The 20,389-nt window shown below is 36.1% G+C and overlaps 1 protein-coding gene across 1 annotated transcript in view; it reads right to left on the reverse strand.

The window, feature by feature from the left end:
* Window positions 1-20,389, reverse strand: part of Zdhhc15 (zinc finger DHHC-type palmitoyltransferase 15) — a 112,262-nt gene that overhangs the window by 33,842 nt on the left and 58,031 nt on the right. The window contains exons 5-9 of the mRNA XM_046462121.2: window positions 10,869-10,938; window positions 8,901-8,933; window positions 8,054-8,174; window positions 4,007-4,139; window positions 1,940-2,066 (exon numbers count right to left, since the gene is read on the reverse strand). Coding sequence (XP_046318077.1) covers window positions 1,940-2,066; window positions 4,007-4,139; window positions 8,054-8,174; window positions 8,901-8,933; window positions 10,869-10,938 — 484 coding nt within the window. The remainder of the gene's footprint in view (window positions 1-1,939; window positions 2,067-4,006; window positions 4,140-8,053; window positions 8,175-8,900; window positions 8,934-10,868; window positions 10,939-20,389) is intronic.

Below are 20,389 nucleotides of genomic sequence, written 5' to 3' on the forward strand. Positions count from 1 at the left end.
TAGAGTGGAGATAAGCTGCTGTGAACTGGTGATAGGTAATTCCCCAAGTACCTTATCATTATTTGGCTTGCATAGAAGAAAGGTTATTAGGAACTATGAGAAAAAGCCAAAATGAGGTATCCCTAGAGTGCAGATTTTGGGCACAATTATCCACCTGTGGGTATATTTTGTGGATGTTTATGGTAACCTAGGGTCACTTCTCTGGTTAATTTCTGACCATTAACAGATCAGATATATTGGAAGGAATTGTGGTGGTCCTGGATAGATCAGGTTACAGTTTGTCAGATTTAAATTTGGAATGTATTCACTGATAGAGACTCAAGTGTTCAAAGTGTAACCTGGTCTAACACCTGTGTCTCTATATCTGAATATATTCCAAATTTAAATCTGAGTGATTTGGATTATTCATTTGATATGAGCTATGCCTTTTCTCCTGTTCATGAATGTGATTAATCGAAAGTTGACAGAGTTTATTGATGCTACTGTACAGATAATATGTTACTGATTATAAGTAAATGAGGCTTTTGTTTTTATATCAGAGAAGGATCATTTTAGACCTCCCTTTGATGTGGTAATGGTGTGCATTTGTGTCTGCATGTGTTTGTGAACAGGGTATAGATAATTGCTGGTAACAGTTATTAACCAACATTACCCAGTGACATAGTTTTGCCTTGTGATTTATAGTCAGGAGAGTAGAATATGTATCACATTTTAGACGAATGCGTCTATAAAACACTAACTGGTGCAGAGGAAGTATCAGGGCAATGAGTGAAGGGAAGGGGAAAATTTGCCTTAGTTACCACCTAACCCCAGCAAAGTTTCTTCAAATAAGTGAACATAATTGTATCCTTGTCTAAGGAGCATATCTAAAGGGGGATGCAAAAAGCCAGTAAACAAACTGTTGCAGAGCTAGTTTTGTTAATGGTTAATCTGGTTCACAAAGTTACTCAGAGGACACAAGCTTTGGCTGTACTGATTTCTCATTCATTTCCTTTTCTGCATTCTTGTTGTGGTTTTAAGAATTACACACAATCTATAAATCAATCTTTCTTTCTTCTCATTTTTCCTTCACAAAAATAACGTTAATATTTCATCCAAAATATGAAAAATTAAGAAATGTAAACTATTTACTGAGACTATTTCCCTTACCACTTTTAGTATTTTTGTCATATTTCCCCTTTTTCTTTTCTTCTCTCTATATGTTTATTCATATTTTCTTTTTAAAATATTTATTTTTAGTTGTAGTTGGAAACAATACCTTTATTTCACTAATTATTTTTATGTAGTGCTGAGGGTCTCGAACGTGCGAGGCAAGCGCTCTACTGCTGAGCCACAACCAAAGCCCCTTGTTCATATTTTCAATCAGCATACATACCATTTTGGATTTTACCTTTTCACAGATAATATACTATGCATGTCCTCTTAGTGTGACATCATCTTATATCCACTACTTTTGACTACATAATAATCTATCTAGTGGGTATATATATATATTTTTTTCTATAATATAGGAATATATATATACATATACATATATATACCTATATTGTAAGATATTTATGTTGCTTTTGATTTATTACCTGTAAATAATTCTACGAGAGACATTTTTGTACATAGTTCATCTCTGTCTTTAGGTTAGATGCCCAGAAATGTAATCACTGGGACAATAAATATGTACATTTTTATAGTTTTGATACATATAACCAAATTAATTTATAAAAGATTAGTACTAGTTTACCCTGCCACAAACAAGACAGGAAGATGTCTATTTTATCATATGCTTGCCTCATGATTTGTCTTTGCTAACCTAGAAATTAAAAACTTGGGAAACAGAGTGTCATGTTAGACAGAGACCCGCTATATACTATAATCAAAATTGAATTTGGTACTTCAAATCATAGTACATCATCAACCTCTTTCAGTGGTAATAATTACCCACCTGGACCCAATAGGTATTAACCAGAACTTCTTATTATCTCCAAACACCTGCTGGATATTCTTGATGAAGCCAAGATTGAACCCATTTTTCTCTGGGCCACTTGTAAACACTGGAGTGCAGAAGGCCTCTAGAATAGGGTAGGAAAGTTGGTGGGGGGGAAAGAGGAAGAAAGAAATAAAGGAACAAATTTCAGCAGTCATGATTTTACAGTTCCCCATGAATGTAACTTGCTTCTATGATATCTTCTTGCTGTGTTAGTATAGGTCCCTCATTCTTAGTTACTGTCAAATTTGTAAAAATCAGTTTAATCACTTAATACCAGGTAAGTTTGTAATTCCATATGAAGAAATAGTACTCATATTTTGAAAAAGGCAGGGGAAACACATTATGGTAGAAATAATTAAGCAGCCATGGGAGTAGCATGTATTTGTACTGCTGGATTTCAGGAGTGAAGGAACAGATTTAACAACACTTTATTTGAATCTAAGTGGCAACAACAGCCAAATGGTTTCCATCTGTAGAGCTGGGACCAAAGTAATGACACATAAAGAGATGATAATGACATTGATTTGGTTTTGAAACGTTTCAGAAATGAAGATGTTCACACTGAAGCCTGCAAGGTAAGAAACTGAGTTTTACTCCAGATAAAATGTCAATGGGTGAACTATAATCACCTCAAAGACTATGAGGAATTGGACCACGTTAGTGCACATTATTTTTAGACACACATTTATCCCATTAAGCAAACACTTTCACTGTGGGACTCCGGCTGCATCTGACCACTTCCCATTTGTGCTTTATTTTCAGACCCTGTTATCATGAAGCTTTTAGTACTTTTCTACTCTGTAGCTGATCTCTAAGCCAAATGTGCTAATTTACCACCCTAGCAACTAAGTGCTACATATATATTTGATTTAGAAAATGAAGCAAATACTTTCTTGGCTGTTAGTATTATTAGCAAATGTACTCCCAAATTGCAATAGCTTTTGCACCAAACTTTCCTCAAGTTTATTCTAATTAAACATTCAACTCTTAATCACTTTCTCCTTACTTCTTGTGTACTGATTTGTAGAAATTTTAAACATTTTTTTACCATTACTAAAATAACAACAAAAACAAAAAATTGCACTGGAATCCATCAGAAATAAAATACTCAATAACAAGCAAGGTTTATTTCTTACACTTCTTTTCTTTTTTGGGAGGATACTGGGGATTGAATTCAGGGGCACTCAATGACTGAGCCAAATCCCCAGCCCCATTTTGTATTTTATTTAGAGACAATGTATCACTGAGTTGCTTAGTGCCTTGCTTTGGCTGAGGCTGGCTTTGAACTCCCAATCCTCCTGCCTCAGCCTCTGGAGCCCCTGGGATTATAGGCGTGTGCCACCACACCCAGCACCTTACACTTATTTTCTAGAGACTAACTTGTTCAACATGTTTCTTGTTCCCATGCTTCCTGTTCCCATGCTACCTACACAGTTCCTTAATAACTACAGATATTCAGTTATTTGATTCTTTTTCAAGACTTTGAATTCACTCTGAAGGCTCTGTGTTGGGATGTACTCAATAAATTAGATACTTCTATCTTTACTGACATTCATTTCCTCCTTTTAACATTTTCTTCTGTACTGATTCTTTCCTTCATTTCCTCATGTGAACACATTTTTAAGTCTTCTGAGTTGTGAATCTGGGGAGCTATTACCCAATACACACTCTAAAGAGCAATAGCCATTTTTGGTTTTGTGTAGGGTTTTATCTATTAATGCTCTCTTTAGTCTATAAGCTTCATTCACTATGGTTCTCCAGTTTGGTAAAATGTATTTTCACCTGTCTCAGATTGGAGTCAAAGAGATGTCACTAAAGCTAAAATGTTTCATTGAAAGTTTTTCTTTTCCTCAGGGAAAAAAAACACAGATCAATCTGATAAACTCTAATATGTTTTGGGGGTATTTTTTTTGGCAGTACTAGGGATTGAACCCAGGGCCTCACACATTCTAGGCAAGTGGTCTACCACTGAGCTACATTCCCAGCCCAATGTTTTTTCCTAGTCTTAATATTCAGTCTTACCTAAGGTAGTTTTGTTTCTGCTGACAAGCCAACAATGGTAACCAAAGAGAATCACAAGGCTGACAAAAAACATGCAGGCCACAAAGAGGAGAAAAAGGACATGGAACTTAGAGCGAACACTGGGCAATTCCCCCTAGAAAAGAAATAATAAACAAAAAAAGATTAAAATGGGAAAGCTTGGCTACTTGTTCTACATAGGTTATAGTTTTTTTGCATGTATAAAATATCTAGGTACAATTTTAAAAAATAGATTCTGTAAAAAATTTTTACAAAATTGTTCTCTGTTCATGATCATACCTCATTAAAGATATGCTCTTAGTCTACAAAGCCTAGAATAGATCATTGCTTAAGTGCAATTCAGTGTAAAATAGAGTATATAATGTACCAGTTAGAAAAGGGTAATGTGAAAAGGGAATATTTGGAGCATAAAGGTCATATTTCATTTAGTTTGAGAAATATGAATTGTTGGTTAGAGGTGATTTTGATGTCATAGGGTCCATCCTTTTATCTCAAGGTGGGCTATTCTAGAATTCTTTATATGTCATGTTTCCTTGGACATACGGCTATTGAAAATGTCATAGTGATGAATGTAGGAAGTTAAAACACATACATAGAATTTTAAAATGTCCTACCTATAAGTCATGACCTGATTTTAAAGCTGCTGCACATTTTATATGGTTGTTTTTTTATAGCTGAAGTGGAATGTGTTGGTATATTAGATCCTGTGGAACAGCTGTTTAGACAGTACAAATCAAGAAGGATTTTACTGGCAATGTAAAAGTAGGTGGCTAAAGATTTTTATAGTTATCTGGGACATCTTATTTTCCATGTGGCACCAATTTTTCTTTAAACATGTAATTCTAGACCAGAATGAATGTTCTAAAGTTCTGTAGCATGCATATCATGTAACATTTTGTCTTCTGAAGAGAACTTTATAAAACATTTTTAATTTGGAGTGAGCAGTTGGAGGAATACTATTGCTTAGTTCCTCCTTTCCCATGCTGGTCATTTTTCTGGCAAGATGAAACAATTTGAAATATTTCAAAATACTTTCCAGTAATAGTTAAAAGTATGTGTGTGTGTGTGTTTTCTGGTACTGAGGATTGAACCCAGGGGTGCTTTACCACTAGTTCTTTATATTTTGAGACAGGCTTTTACTGTTTATTTTATTTTTATTTTGAGACAGGGTCTCATTAAGTTGTTGAGGCTTGCCTCAAGCTTGTGATCTACTGTGTTGTGTATCTACTGTGTTATCCCTTGATAGAGTTCTTAATATTAAGCTTTTAATTTTTTTTAGTTTGAAGAAGGTTACAGCCCTATACTCAAAAATACCTTCTCAGGAGACAACCAAGCTAAATTGCTTAAAGCAATGATCACTAGAGGCAATTCAGAGGAATATTGGTAGAATGACACTACTATCGTGTTTCTAAAATAATTTATAGCCTCTGTGAGGAGATTCATGGCCCAGTGTGGGAGATATGTGTTACTACTTTTGCATAAGGCAAGGATCAATCTCCTATCAAAGTAGCTGTTGTTTAAGTTAATATTGAGAGGATAGAGAAATTCTGACGGTCTTTGAATCCTTTATTCCAAAGGAGCTAAAGCTTTTCCATACCAGAACCCTAATGGGCAGTAGGACAAGGTATAGTATATATGATCACTGGGCTTAGGATCAGACTTAGGTTCAATTCTCACTTTGAAATTTACAAGCTAGGTGATCTTTGGCATGTCACTTAACTACTATGATCCTCATTCTTATCACCTTTGAATGAAACTAATAATTCCTGCTTTGCCTACTTCTCAGGATTGTGCTGAGGATCAGATGAAATAAGGGAAGTGCTTCAAAAACCACAACGTATCATATAAATAGAAGTTGCTGTTCTTAGAAACACAGCTTGTCTCCTTGATAAATGGCTTTTAAAATACATGGCAGTGTTTACTTTTTATTTTAAAGAGAGATTTGATTTAAACTGAGAAAACCATCCTCAAACCACACTAAGGAGCTTTTTGGCTGGAAAGACTGCAAGGAATCATTTTCTTGAACTGTCAATGCCCTTTTCATTATGAGGGCAAGCAGAGACAGGTTTCCTTGCCTCGCATATGTCAGGCACAAGCTAGGATATCATGGAGAAAAAATGAGGGAATAGGAAAAGGACAAGGGTATGTTCAGCCCTGGTATTGCTTGTGAATGTGGCCATGTTTCTTGTGATTAATTCATATCCAACTATCATCTTTCAAGAGCACAAGAAAAGCATGCAGCACCTAGCTAGCATTGTGGTATTTGATTATTGGCTGGCTAGGAGGGCTAAAGGCAAAATATGTGAAATGCAATCTTGTTTACTTTGTTATGAGGGTAAAGGGTGGTTTTTAAACAGTTGCCTACTGTGTTAAGTACCAAGAAAGGTCTGTAGTGAAGATCAAGGCTGACACTTTCCCTGTTGATTGGATGCAGCAGATTTTCTTCACATTTAGAGTAGTAGCTCAGTGTGTGGATAGAATGCCAAATAGGTCATGGAAACCTGAGCAATAGAAAATAAATCTTGTGCTGTGCAAAGGGGTAAAAGCAATGTTAAGATGTTAGCATGGTGAAACATTTCCTATTTGGGGAAAATGTATGAGAAAAAACTTCGTTAGTTATGCTAATAGTTTCTTTGAGTCTTTGAATTGCAGATTTTGATATCTATCATATAATTCCCTATTCTTAATGTTATTAAATATTTGAATCGATTAAGCAAGTTGAAGGGGAATGGAAAGCATATATCACTATAATTTTGTACACTATATTTTCTAGACTACTAGGAATCAAAACACTAATTTATAATTTAAATATTCTCAGCAATTTACCTTCTCACTGCCTTGTCTTTTTCTTGTTTGCTCCGGTTTATTATAATTTATATTCTGACCACAGAATTCATGTTCTTTCCCACAGCTTTACCTCTCTAGCTAATGTGCTTGTGCAGTTCCTAAAGTAATAAATATTTTCTCTGCCACATTTGTCTTTTGCTATTCAGGATAAGTTTGGACAACGCTCATCATGGATATCTTAGTAACTGTACTGGAATTGTATGGAAGAGGGTTCTTCTGGAGTCCACTGGCATGAAATTTAAAAATAACATATTTCACTGTACTTCTGCCAGACCCTATAAACATATGTACAGGGTCTGTACCTATGACTGATATCTTCAACTAGGAGAAAGATAAAAGCAAGGTATTTGAGATTTCATTGTAATTATTAGAATTATATTTTGAAAGGCAAAACACTTTCAACATCTGTTTCATTTGATCTTGGCAATGAGCCAGTAAGGCAAGTAATGAGAGCAGTATTACATCTCAGTTCTCCTAATTTCCAACCCAGGGTTTATCATAAGTTAAAGAAAGACTTTCCTGTTCATTTGGTCACATGAGAAGGTATGTTAGTGTATCTCTCTATATGGTAGGAATTTTGCAAGTCTCCTTTGACCTAATTTCATGTTCAAAGGGGAGTGCTTTGTTAGCCTTTTTTTTTAGAAACCAGGGATTTGAATTAGTTCCAACATTTTTCAAAAATATAACTTGTAGGAAGGAGGTTTTAAAAACTCAGTTGGGGCTGAGGATGTGGCTCAAGTGGTAATGCGCTTGCCTGGCATGTGCAGGGCACTGGGTTCCATCCTCAGCACCATATAAAAATAAAATAAAGATGTTGTGTCCACTGAAAACTAAAAAAAAAAATAAACAAATATTAAAAATTCTCTCTCTCTCTCTCTCAAAAAAAAAAAAAAAACTCAGTTGCAGAAGTACATCTTAAAGAATTGGTAGGAGTCAAGAGGTTAGGTAACTGAGGGCCTTAGCAAGATTGTCATACACAAACAGAAACTTGTTTAACTAGAGTCTTTAAACAGCAACCGCTGGTCTCAGAGTATATAACATGAAAACTTTGTTTTTAGTGGCTTACCCCTTTGGTTCCTTCAGTATTAGCTATTTAAAAATGTAAAATGTTATAGGACAAATAATGTCACAGACTGAAGTGTATGTTTGTCTGTGGGGGACCCTTCAGAATTTGTAACTTACTCTCCAATACTTGATGAAATAGCTGAAGACAGTTGTAGCAATGTACAGGCAGTAAAGAACAGAATAAGCTAAGAACTGAAGAAAGAATTTGTAGTTGGAAAATCCAATGCAGTTATTAACCCTAAAAAAAAAAAAGAAAAACTAATTTGAAATCAGGACCTATTGATTGAAAACACACTGACATATAAGTGGACTAAGCAATGGAAGCATGTTACTCCTACTGTCTCATTATGTGTCATGTAAAACCCAACAGAGATAAAAGTCCCTTAATAGGAACAGACTGGAAAAACAAGTTCACATCTCACTTGTTTCTCCTTTCATTTACAGGCACAGAAACATCTAATAGTTCTGGACTAGTTCCTGACACACCCGAGCAAACCTGGATATTGGTTGCTAAAAAACTATTAAAGTCTTAGCAGCTACATTTGGTAGAGTTGTGGCTTGTTCTTTTTTGTAATCAGGTGATTTCACTGGTTCTCTAGATCTGATGTACAAAATCTAACCAATTGCTGAATTTAACAATCTACACTATTTCAAACATCAAGCAAGCTAGAAACAAAAATAAATTGTGTAACTTACAAGAAGAAAAATATTGTGCTATATTTCATTACTATGCTCAATTGCTAAAGTTAATGGACAGGAGACCATTAGCTTTGTGACCCCAGGAACTCTCTACTATACCTTTGGTGGTATGGTTATTCATGCTCTAAAATTTTACCCCACACAAATACAAAGCCCAGTGAATTATGATGACAGAAAAAGGCATGGTACAACTATGCTTAGGAAAGTGAGCATATTGAACAACTTTGACCCTTTTAGAGGAGAGAAATGAATCAAAGGGACATACCAAGGGCAGTGATGGTCCATTTTTAAAACACACCTACAAAGGGGAGAAAATACAGTGCGATAAGTGAGGCTGTGGAAATGAAGCAACATGTCAAAATTGAACTCAAGGTTTCACCAGTATTTTTACATAGATCCAGTATACCTGTTCCCAGATCTCCATTACAGCAACTTCAAAACCATTGTATCTGTTATTCCTAGGATGAGATGATCATAACAAATACTTTATAGGATTATGCTGGCAGCAAGTTACACACTTAAAAGTCCAACCTTTAAAAGGGATTGGGATCTCCAGGATATTGATACAACAGAAAAGGTTCAAGGCATCCCCTCTAGTTTTGTTCAATACTCAGTTTAATAAAAGCACAGGAAAAAAAAAAACATATGGCTGTAGTCTGTGTTTGAATCAAAACTAAGAGAAATATGAATGGCAAAACCATCCAAGAAGAGGGGATGGGGTTGTGGCTCAGTGGTTGAGCTCTTGCCTAGCATGCATGAGGTACTGAATTCGATCCCTGGCACCACATAAAAATAAAAACAAATAAATTAATAGTATTGTGTCCATCTACAACTAAAAAAACATTTAAAAAGGTATACAAGAAGAAAGGCATGAAGATTACATATATTAACATAAAATGGTTTTACAAAGCTAGGACTTATTTTTTGTTGATTAAAAAAGAAGCAGGGTAGTTTAATGCAATAAATGCACTTCCTGTAATCGTGTATTGTATGGCACACAAGAGCCTACCAAGGCTCCTGAGGCAGAAATAGGAACATGACATATAGAGTCATCTGAGTTTTCCTTTCAAAGAAGCCCAAAGCTGGAACAATTTGAGCCACAAATTAAATAAATACAGTAGTACTGGGTCATAGCACAAAATAGAAAAATGAATATTCATGCCTCCATATTGAGATAAATAAATGATTGACTAAATAAGTAAATGGGAGAGAAAATGTACACTTCCCATACAGAAGAATCCCAAATAATTTATACAGACACTCCATCTTCAAAAAGTGGGAGGGGCTGAGGTTGTGGCTCAGTGGAAAAGTGCTTACCTAGCACATATTAGGACTTGGGTTCGATTCTCAGCACCACATAAAATAAATATAAATAAATAAAGTTATTGAAAAAAAGAAGAGGGACTATAATTTCCCATTCCTGTAGTTGGGCTGTGCAAAGTAACTTCCTTTTGAAGAGTACAGTAGAGGGAGGGGGTGGAGAATAATTTTACAAACACTACTTGAGGCAGATGATAAAGATTAGCATTGCTGTGATGAGTCATGTTTATTTGTACCCTTGATATGATGTAATCAGAATGGCACTTTACTTCTATGGTCTTCCTCCCCAAATCACATTACCCCAGTCTAAGGATCACAAGATAAAAAAAAAAAAAAAAACTCATCTGAGGAACATTCTACAAAATCCCTAACCATTAATCCTGAAAACTGTCATGATCATCAAGAACAAGTAAAGTCTAAGAAATTGTCACAGCTTAGAAGAGCTAAGGAGACATAACTACAAAATATGATGTGTTATTCTGGATGGGATCTTAGAACAGATAAAGGGCATTAGGAAAAAATTGAGGATCTCTAAACAAAGGATAGCCTGTAGTTAAAAATAATGTAGCAATATTAGTTCACTAATTGTAACAAATGTACCATACTAATAGAAGGTATTAATAATAGAGGAAAGTGGGTGTTGGGCATATGAGAACTATCTTCATAATAAATCCATAAATCTAAAGCTGTTCTAAAATAAAAAGATTATTTTTAAAATGTGATTATATTTCTTTCTATCTTTAGAATAGTTTGAATCATCATCATTCCTGTGAGGGTGTTTGGCATGTACTCATTATGACTGAAAGGAAATGCTCTTATCTAGGCATGGTTGCATGTTAGGATCAGTCATTTTGTTGTCTAGGCAACCATCGGTAGCCAAGCTCAGCCCAGGGGGAATATTGCTGTCACTTACATGGCACAGACAGAGCAGTGATGGCAGCGGTCTGGCTTGATCAGATGGCACCGGTCACAGAATCGTACAGCTATAGGAAAAATAAGGTGGTTAGCATTTCTTAGGGCTCACTGTAAGACCTCATATCTTATTATTAGTCTACTGGGATGGCTTGTTATACACTACACACAGATGGTCTCACTCATCTCAAGTTGCCAAGCAAAAGTCAATCATATAGAAGAATTGTGCTATGTATTTCTTTTCTTATTAAGTCAGTCTTGAAAGCACCTTTCAGGAGAATAAGGGAAAAGGCTTCATATTTAGATATCAGGCCATAATATTTCATATTATCAAACAAACTACTATCAACTACTTGAGGGGTCTGGAGAAATCATTTAGTCTCTATTTATTGAAACTCTCCTATCTGGAAATAAGGATTCACAATTTAATTCCTGTCTCATGAGGCTAAATTTCATAAATGCATAAAACTACAAAATGGTAAAGAAAGTGGTTCTTAGAATAACAATTTATGCTAGACCCTGGGTTCAATCCCCAACACTACAAACAAAACAAGACAATTTGGAAAATAGAAGAGAATTTTTCAGTTATTTCAATTGACCATTTCACAGATAAGAAAGTAAAGTCTTGGTCCTTATCAAGTGATTTGCTCAAAGCCACATAGCAAGTAAGTGGCAGGGCTGTTACCTGTACACTTTTTCTGATTACTTCATTCAGGTTTCTATTCACCCTGTAGGTCTGATATAAAAATCCCTCCTGCCCATTTGTTCCCTCCCTTTCTCCTTTCTTTCATTCCATCCTCTTGGATTAAAGCTGTTTTCCTTTTCTTCTGATTTTTTTCATGTTCACTGATAGAGTATGCCTGTGTATAATGTAATTATATTAAGTATAAAAACTAAATAATTTAAGCTAATATAATAATTCCACTTAAAGTGTATATTAAGCACACATAACTGATTCAACACAATAGGCCACTAATTCAAAAGATTCCTGTGTTCATCCCTATTGATAAAGAGTATATGACAAAAGATAGAGGTATTATTAAGTCAAGAATGAAAGGAGAGAGGCTTTCATGTTTGGATCCTTTAGCACATTTTTAAAGATACTGTCAATGCCATAGATTGATCTACCATCATCTCTCCTGCAATAGTTCTGATCCATGAGGAGGTACAATAGACTACAAAAGAATACTTGAATTTTGTAATTTGTACAGATAGAAATCTAGGGAACATGTGTGGGAATAGATACTGAAGATTTGAAATAATGGTGGAAGGAATATAAAGTTAGATCTAGACAAAAGTATTGATACAGGCCCACTGAGCAGATTTTGCATTAATGTTGCAGCTCAAGGAGTTTGGCTGGTTGATTGGCTGAAACATGGACCAAAATGTGGCACACAGTGAATGAATCTGAAATGCCATACCTGCCTTGGTTTAATATAGAGGAAGGGATTCAAAGATTTAAGGAAATTGGAATGTTAGGATGAATTTATCATTTAATACCTACTCACTCACACTAAGAGGGTCTATAAGACATACCATTTACCAATACTGTGAGAAATAAATTTATGAGGGGAATCTCGAATGCTTGAAGAGCTTTTTTAAAAATACCTTTGTTTATTTATTTATTTATATTTATGTGGTGCTGAGGATCAAACCCAGTGCCTCACACGTGTTAGGCAAACCGCTCCACCAACTGAGCTACAACCCGAGCCCTTGAAGAGCTTTTTGACTGCTCTTGTCTCTATGTCAGTTCTCGCTGTAGTCACTAAACTGGGAAACCTAATGCGATGGAAGTAATTGGATCATGTGGTGGCACTCAGCCACAAAAAGCAAGGTGGATGCAGCTATGGTTATGGTCATCAGAGTCAAAATAGCAATTAGAATAGTCTAAACTCATGCAGATTTATGGATTTGGCTAATGAATCATGGTGTTTCTAGAAGTAAAATAGGTAGAAAGCCTACTAAATTTTTACTTGAGCTATATAAGCAAAAATGTTCTAGATTGAGTGAACAAAAGTCTTATTTGAATCATTAAAAAAAGTAGTCATGGCTTGAGCCAGCTCACAGACTCAGAGGCCCTTGAATAAAGGAGAGATTGTATTCCCGTGAGGAAAGACACTAGAATATTACCAACACTACTAAAATTTTATACTGTTCAACTTTCCACTATCCTTCATCAAAGGTACCTTTGGCCTTTTACCAAGGCAACTGTGCATTAGGAAAAAAGAAATAAAAGCATCATTCCAGGGGGCTACTGGACACTGGCTTTGAAGTGACACTAACTCCATAAGACCCAAAATGTTATTGTGGTTCACCAGTCAGAGTTGGAACTTACAGAGGTCAGGTGACCAACAAAGTTTTAGCTCAGGTCTGATTCACAGCGGGCACAGTGGTATCCAAATGCCTCCTGTGGATATTTCTCCAGTTTCTAGAATGTATAATTGGAGTAGACATGTTTAGTAGCTGACAGAATCTCCACATTGATTCTCTGAGCTGTATAGTGAGGGTTATCACGGTAGGGAAAGGCCAAGTAGCAGCCAGTAGACTTGCCTCTACCTAGAAAAATGGTAAGACAAAGTAATACTGTGTTCCTGGAGGGATTGCAGTGGTTGGTGCCATCATCAAGGACTTGAAGGATGTTGGGTGATTACCCTTACTACATATCATTCAATTTACCTATTTGGCCTATGCAGAAGACATGTATTCTGAGGAATTATGATAAGTTATTGTAACCTTAACCATATGGAGACCCTAATTGTCAGATATGGCTTCATTGCTTGAGGGTACTGGGTATGCTGCTATTGATTTGGCAGGTTCCTTTATCTCCATCCCTGTCTATTAGATCCACTAGAGGCTTTCTGCCTGGCAAAGCATCTTTACTTTCCTACCCTGAGGGCATATCAACTCCCCAGTGCTATGTTATAATTCACTTTGCTGGGATCTTGATCACCTTTATCTTCCACAAGATATCACATTGGTCCATTACCTTGATGACATTATGCTGATCTGACCTAGTGAGCAAGAAGTAGCAACTATTCTAGACTTATTGGTAAGACATTTGTATGCCATTGGGTGAGATAATAAATCCAATGAAAATTCAGGAACATTTTACCTCAGTGAAATTTCTAGGGGTATAATGATGCGTGGCATGTTGACATACCCCTTCTAAGGTGAAGGGTAAGTTATTGCACCTGGCCCCTCCTAAAACAAAAGAAGAGGCACAGTGCCAAGTAGGCCTTTCTTTTTGGATTTTGAAGATAACAAATTCCTCATTCGGGTTTGGTACTCTAGCCCATTTACTGAGTGACCTGAAAAACTGCTAATTTTGAGTGGGTCTCAGATATAAGAGCAGGTTCTACAACAGGTCCAGGCTGCTGTGTAAATGCTTTGCTGCTTGGGCCACATGATCCAGCAGATAAAATTGTGCTTGAAGTATCAATGAAAGATAGGGATGCTGTTTACAGCATTTGGTAGAGCCCTATAGGTGAAATTTAAATGCAGACCCTTAGTATTTTGGAGCAAAACCCTACCATTCTCCACAGATAGCTATTCTTTTTTTGAAAAATATTCTTAACCTGTTCCTGGGGCTTAGTAGAGATAAAATCCTTACCCATGGGTCACCAAGTTACCATGTGACATGAGTTGTTCATCATGAGCAGGGTGTTATCTGATTCACCAAGCCATAAAGTTGGGCATGCAGAGCAATACTCCATATTCAAACTAAAGTGGTATATATATGACCAGGCCTAAGTAGGCCCTGAAGGCATATGTAAGTAACATGAAGAAGTAATCCAAATAACTGTAGCCCCTATTCCTGCTATATGACCTTCTGTCTCCCAGCTTGCATGGTCTCATGGGAAGTTTCCTACCATTAGCTGACAGAGGAAGAGAAGACTCATATCTGACACACAGAGGGTTCTATGATATGCAGACACTACTTGAAAGTAGACAGCTAAAGTACTACAATCCCCTTCTGGGATATACCTGAAAGACAATAGAGAAGAAAAATCCTTCCAGTGGGCAGAACTTTAAGCAGTACACTTGTATTTGCTTGGAAGGAGAAATGGCCAGGCACATGAGGATATATCAATTCTTGGTCCTTTGCCACTGGTTTGGATGGATGATTGGAGACTTGGAAAGAATAAAACTTGAAAATTGGTGAAAAGGAGATCTGGAACAGAGTTATGTAAACAGACCTCTCTGAATGCAAAAACATTATAAAGATGTTTGTGTCTCATGTGAATGCTCACTAAAGGTTGATTTCATGTGTCAGTCTTAACTTGCTGCTATAACAAAATACCACAGCCTGAATAGTTTCTGAACAACAAATTTATTTCTCACAGTTCTGAAGGCCAAGAAATCCAGATTTAGTGCTGGTGAGGGAGGGCCCGTTTCACAGATAGCACCAACTTGCTGTTTCTTCACATGGTGAAAGGGCAAGACAGCTCTCTGGGCCTTTTTATTAGGGCATTAATCCCATTAATGAGTGCTTCACCCTCACGATCTTGTCACTTTCCCAAGGCTACACCTCCTGTTACCATCCACATTTAAGTTTTCAATGTATGAAGGGGTGGGGGCTCACAATCATTTATATCATAGCACCACAACAGAGAAGGATTTTAATAATCAAACAGATATGATGACTTGTTCTGTGGATACCAGTCAGTCTCTTTCCACAATCACCCCATTAATGCCCAATGGTCTCATGGACAACATGGCTATGTTGGCAGAGATGGAGATTATTCATGGGCTCAGAAACATGGCCTTTTATTCACCAAAACCAACCTGGTTTTGGCCACTGCGAATGTCCAATCTGCAGGCAGCAGAGAACAAAATTGAACCTCTAATATGACACCATTACCCATGATTATCAGCCATGTACTTGGTGTCAGGTTGATTATATTAGAATGCTTCAATCATAGATGGGGAAGCATTTGTTTTTATTGGAACAGAAAGTCTAGATAAAGATTTGGTTTTTCTACATGCAATATTTCTGCCAAAACTAATACTGTGAACTTACAGAATGCCTTGTCCACTATCATGTATTCCACACAGCAATGGTGTTGATCAAGGAACTCACTTCACAGCAAGACAAATAAAGCAATGTGTCCATGCTCATCAAATGTACTGGTCTTACCATGTGTATCACTATTCTGAAGTAGCTGGTTTGACAGAATAGTGGAATGGTCTTCTGAAGGGTCAGTTACAGAGCCAATGAGGTGGCAATACTTTGTGGGACTAGGACAAAGTTATTCAAAAGGCTACATATGATCTGGATAAACATTCAATATATAATACTGTTTTTTTCTGATAGACAGTATCCATGTATCCAGGAATTAAGGGTGGAAATGGGAATGGCACCATTCATTATTATTTGGGGGGTGGGACCAGGGATTGAACTCAGGGGCACTTGACTACTGAGCCCCATCCCCAGCCCTATTTTGTATTTTGTTTAGAGACAGGGTCTCACTGAGTTGCTTAGTGCCTCGCTTTTGCTGAGGCTGTCTTTGAACTTGTGATCCTCCTGCCTCAGCCTCCCAAGCCACTTGGATTACAGGAGTGCACCACTGTGCCCAGCTGTACCATTCATTATTACCCTCTGTTACCCACTAACAAAATATTTATTTCTTGTTCCTGTGACTTTTTACTTGGCTAGTCTAGAGGTCTTAGGTAAAAAGGGAGGAATGCTTCCACCAGGAGACAGAACAATGATTCTGTTGAACTGCAAGTTAAGACTGACACCTATTCATTTGGAGACCCTTGTGCCTCTAAATCAAGAAGGTAGCTGCAATATTGGCTAGGAAAATTGATCCTAACTACTTAGAAGAAATTAGACTACTATTCCATAATAGAGCTAAGGAAGAAGCTACCTTAGGATATTTCTTAGTACTTCTATGTCCTGTGATTAGAAGAATAGAAAATGATAACAAACCTAATTTAGGTAGGACTACGTATGGACTAGACTCCTCAGGAATGAAGGTTTGAGTCATCCCACCAGGTGAAGAACTATGATCAGCTGAGGTGCTTGCTGAAGGTAAGGGAGTACAAAATGGGTAGTGGAAAAAAGTAGTTATTAATGGCAGCTATGACCAGGTGACCAGTTACAGAAATGAGGACTATAATTGTCATAAGTATTCCTTCCTTATTTTGTTATGAATATCTCTCTGTGTGTATCTCAAATATCTTTCCTTTCTTCCTTCCCATATTTGCTTATCACATAACATAAAATGTATTGATTTGACATCATAGTATTTGAGTTTTGTTAATTTTATATCATAGTATTGAAGTTACAAGGAGAAAAGTAAACACCACTGAAGGACTTTTACCTCATCTTATAGGGAAGGGTTTAGTTTGTTTTTGGTTGTACACAGGATAGTTGTAACATGTTGGGCAGAATTATTGTCTTAGTTTTTTTTTTTCTTTTGTGGTGCTGAGAACCAGACTAGAGCCAACCTGCCTGGTAGGTGAGCACTCTCCACTGAGCTACACCCACAGCCCTTGTTGTTTTTATTTAGAGATTAAGTATGGCTTAAGGAGATGTGTATGTATGCCAAGTTAGTAAGAGGTGATGATTCATTTTATGTGTCAACTGAGTCGTGGGATACTCAGATATTTGGTTAAATATTATTTCTGGGCATCTATGTGAGAGTATTTCTGGGTAAGATTAACATTTGAATCAGTAGACTAACTAAAGCAGATTGTCATCCCAAATGTGGGTGGGGCTTATCCAATTCCTTATGGACAAGAATAGAATAAATATATAGAGGAAGGGAGAATTTTCTTTCTCTCTGCCTGACTGCATGAGATAGGTCATCATTTTTCCTGACCCCAGATTGGGATATCAGCACTCCTGGTTCTTCTGCTTTCAGATGGCAGACCACAGGGCTTCTCAGCTTCCATGATTGTACAAGCCAATTTCACACATGTACATACACAAATACACTCACCACATTTTACTGATTCTGTTTTTCTGGAGAATTCTGACAGATACACATGGTTAGTTCCTTTTTATCATTCAGATCTCAGCTCAAATAGCACTTCTTTAGAAAATCCTTTCCTATTACTCTATCATAGGGACTGCAAACAAATGCCTTAAGGATCTAGGGAATTCTGAGTAGTAAATGAAGCAGCCTGTTGGAGATTGTGCAGAATCTGAGAATTCATGTTCTTTCTAAAGAGGACTGCCACTACTCAGATCCAGCTAATTTTTGCCATGTTGGAAGGCAAATTATTGCCAGACTGTGTAAGTTTCAAGAGAAGCCAGAAACCTGGATTTTTAAGTAGAAATATTCTAATCATTAAAAACTAGCAACAAATGCAAAGTTTTAAAAGTCACTTTAGACAGACAAATAAAATGTGGTTGGTATACATAATGGGATATTATTTAGCCACAAAAAATGAACTCTTGTTATTTGTAGCAACATAGATAGAAGTAGAGGTCATTATGTCCAGTGAAATATGTTAGGCACAGAAAGACAAATACTACATGTTCTTATATGCTCAAATTTCAAAAGTTGATTTTATGGGCTGGGGTTGTGGCTTAGTGGTAGAGTGCTCACATAGCATGCTTGAGGCACTGAGTTTGATCCTCAGCACCACATAAATGTAGAATAATGATATTGTGCCCACTTAAAACTAAAAAATATTTTTTAAAAAGTTGATTTTACAGTAGAGGATATAAAAGTGCTCAATAGAAACCAGGAAAAGTAGTAGGCAAGGATATAGAGGGAAGTTAGATAATAGGTACCAAAATATAATTACAAAGGAAAAATAAGTTCTAATGTGCTACAACATAGTAGGGTGACCATACTGAAAACAATTTATTATTTAATTTGTAAAGAGCTAGAAGAGAGGGGCTGGGGTTGTGGCTCAGCGGTAGAGCGCTCACCTAGCACGTGCAAGGCCCTGGGTTCAATCCTTAGCACAACATATAAATAAATAAATAAAATAAAAGTATTGTGTCCAAGTACAACTAAAAAATAAATTTAAAAAAATTTTAAAAAAAGAGCTAGAATAGAGGAGTTCGAAGGTTCCCAACACAATAAAATGTCAAACTTTAAAGAGAAAAATACTAATTATCCTGATTTGATATTACACATTGTATACATGTATCAAATATCACACTATATCTCATAAATATGTAAAATTATTTTATGTTAATAAAAACACAGAGATAAAACAAACTATATCTCTGAGCCCAACTCACCCCATATGCATCTAATTTGTATCCTCTGCACTATTATATTATTTTGTTGGCTACTGCCTAAAATTATATAATTTTCTGTTTCTCTCTTCATTAGAATTTAAACACCACAAGAGACTTTGTGACTCTATGTTCAGCTGTGTATTCCCAATGTTCAGAATAGTGCTCATACACATTGGTTACTTTTTAAAAATTAGTATTATGGAAGTTTTCAAATATACACTAAAAGTAGAGACACTAGTATAATAAACCCCAGGTACCATATCCAACTTCAACAATTATCAACCCTGTGCCATTTTTGTTTAATCTGTTTCTTCCACTGGCTTTTTACTTGAGCATTTTAAGTAAATCCTAGATATTGTGTCACTTCCAGCCAAAACTATTTCAGTAAGCATTAAGACTTTAAAAAAATCATAACTATTGTATTACTACTCTAACAAAAATAACAATAAGTCCTTAATGTTATCTTAAGTCCTTAGTATGCAGACCAAATTAAAATTTCCCCAATTGTCATACGGTGTCTTAGTAAACATTTGTTGAATAAATAAAAGATGAGGGAATGAACATAATTGCCTTACAGTATACTTTTCTAAGGCTTGAAACATAATCTCCCATACTAGAAATATTAGAATGGTTTGGCCAGAGAAGTCTTGTATTCAAAATTTTAAAGGTGGAGAACTGGTTCAACAAATACTGTTCTAGTCATACCAATAAAATCTAAGAGTATAATTCCATAGAGAATATTTACCCAAATAAAATGAAGATATCTCTTTGCACAGATACTTGACCCATACTAGTTAAGTACTGGAAACAACCCAGATGTGTATCAATCAGTGAATGGATAAACTATGATATACAATGTAAATAAAAGGAATAAAGTATGCAAAATATGAATGAATCTCAAAAATATGCTGAATAAAAGAAGCCAAACACAAGTGTACATACTGTATGATTCCAATTTATAAAATTCTAGAGCAGAAGAAACTAATCTGTAGTAGAAAACTATCAGAATAGTGGTTGTCTGTGGGTCAGGGATTGACTGGGAAGGGGCATACAACTTTCTGGGGTGGTGGTAATGTTGATAGGGGTTTTAGTTGCACGGTTGTGTTTACTTTTCAAGAAAAAATGAATTTTACACTTAAGATTTTTACATGTTTTGTATGCTAATTTTGCTAAAAATAATGTTAAATTATTTAGGTGGGTATGTATTGATGCATGGTATTTACTTTGAAATGTATCAGAAAAATAAGATGGTTTGGTAGAAGATGCTAAAGGAATGGATATATGGACAGATATGTCCATACATATGCAATATAAGC

The sequence above is a fragment of the Marmota monax genome, unplaced genomic scaffold, assembly GCF_021218885.2.
Source record: "Marmota monax isolate L192 unplaced genomic scaffold, Marmota_monax_Labrador192_F-V1.1 WCK01_AAM20220418_F8-fsc00192, whole genome shotgun sequence".
Classification (NCBI taxonomy): domain Eukaryota; kingdom Metazoa; phylum Chordata; class Mammalia; order Rodentia; family Sciuridae; genus Marmota; species Marmota monax.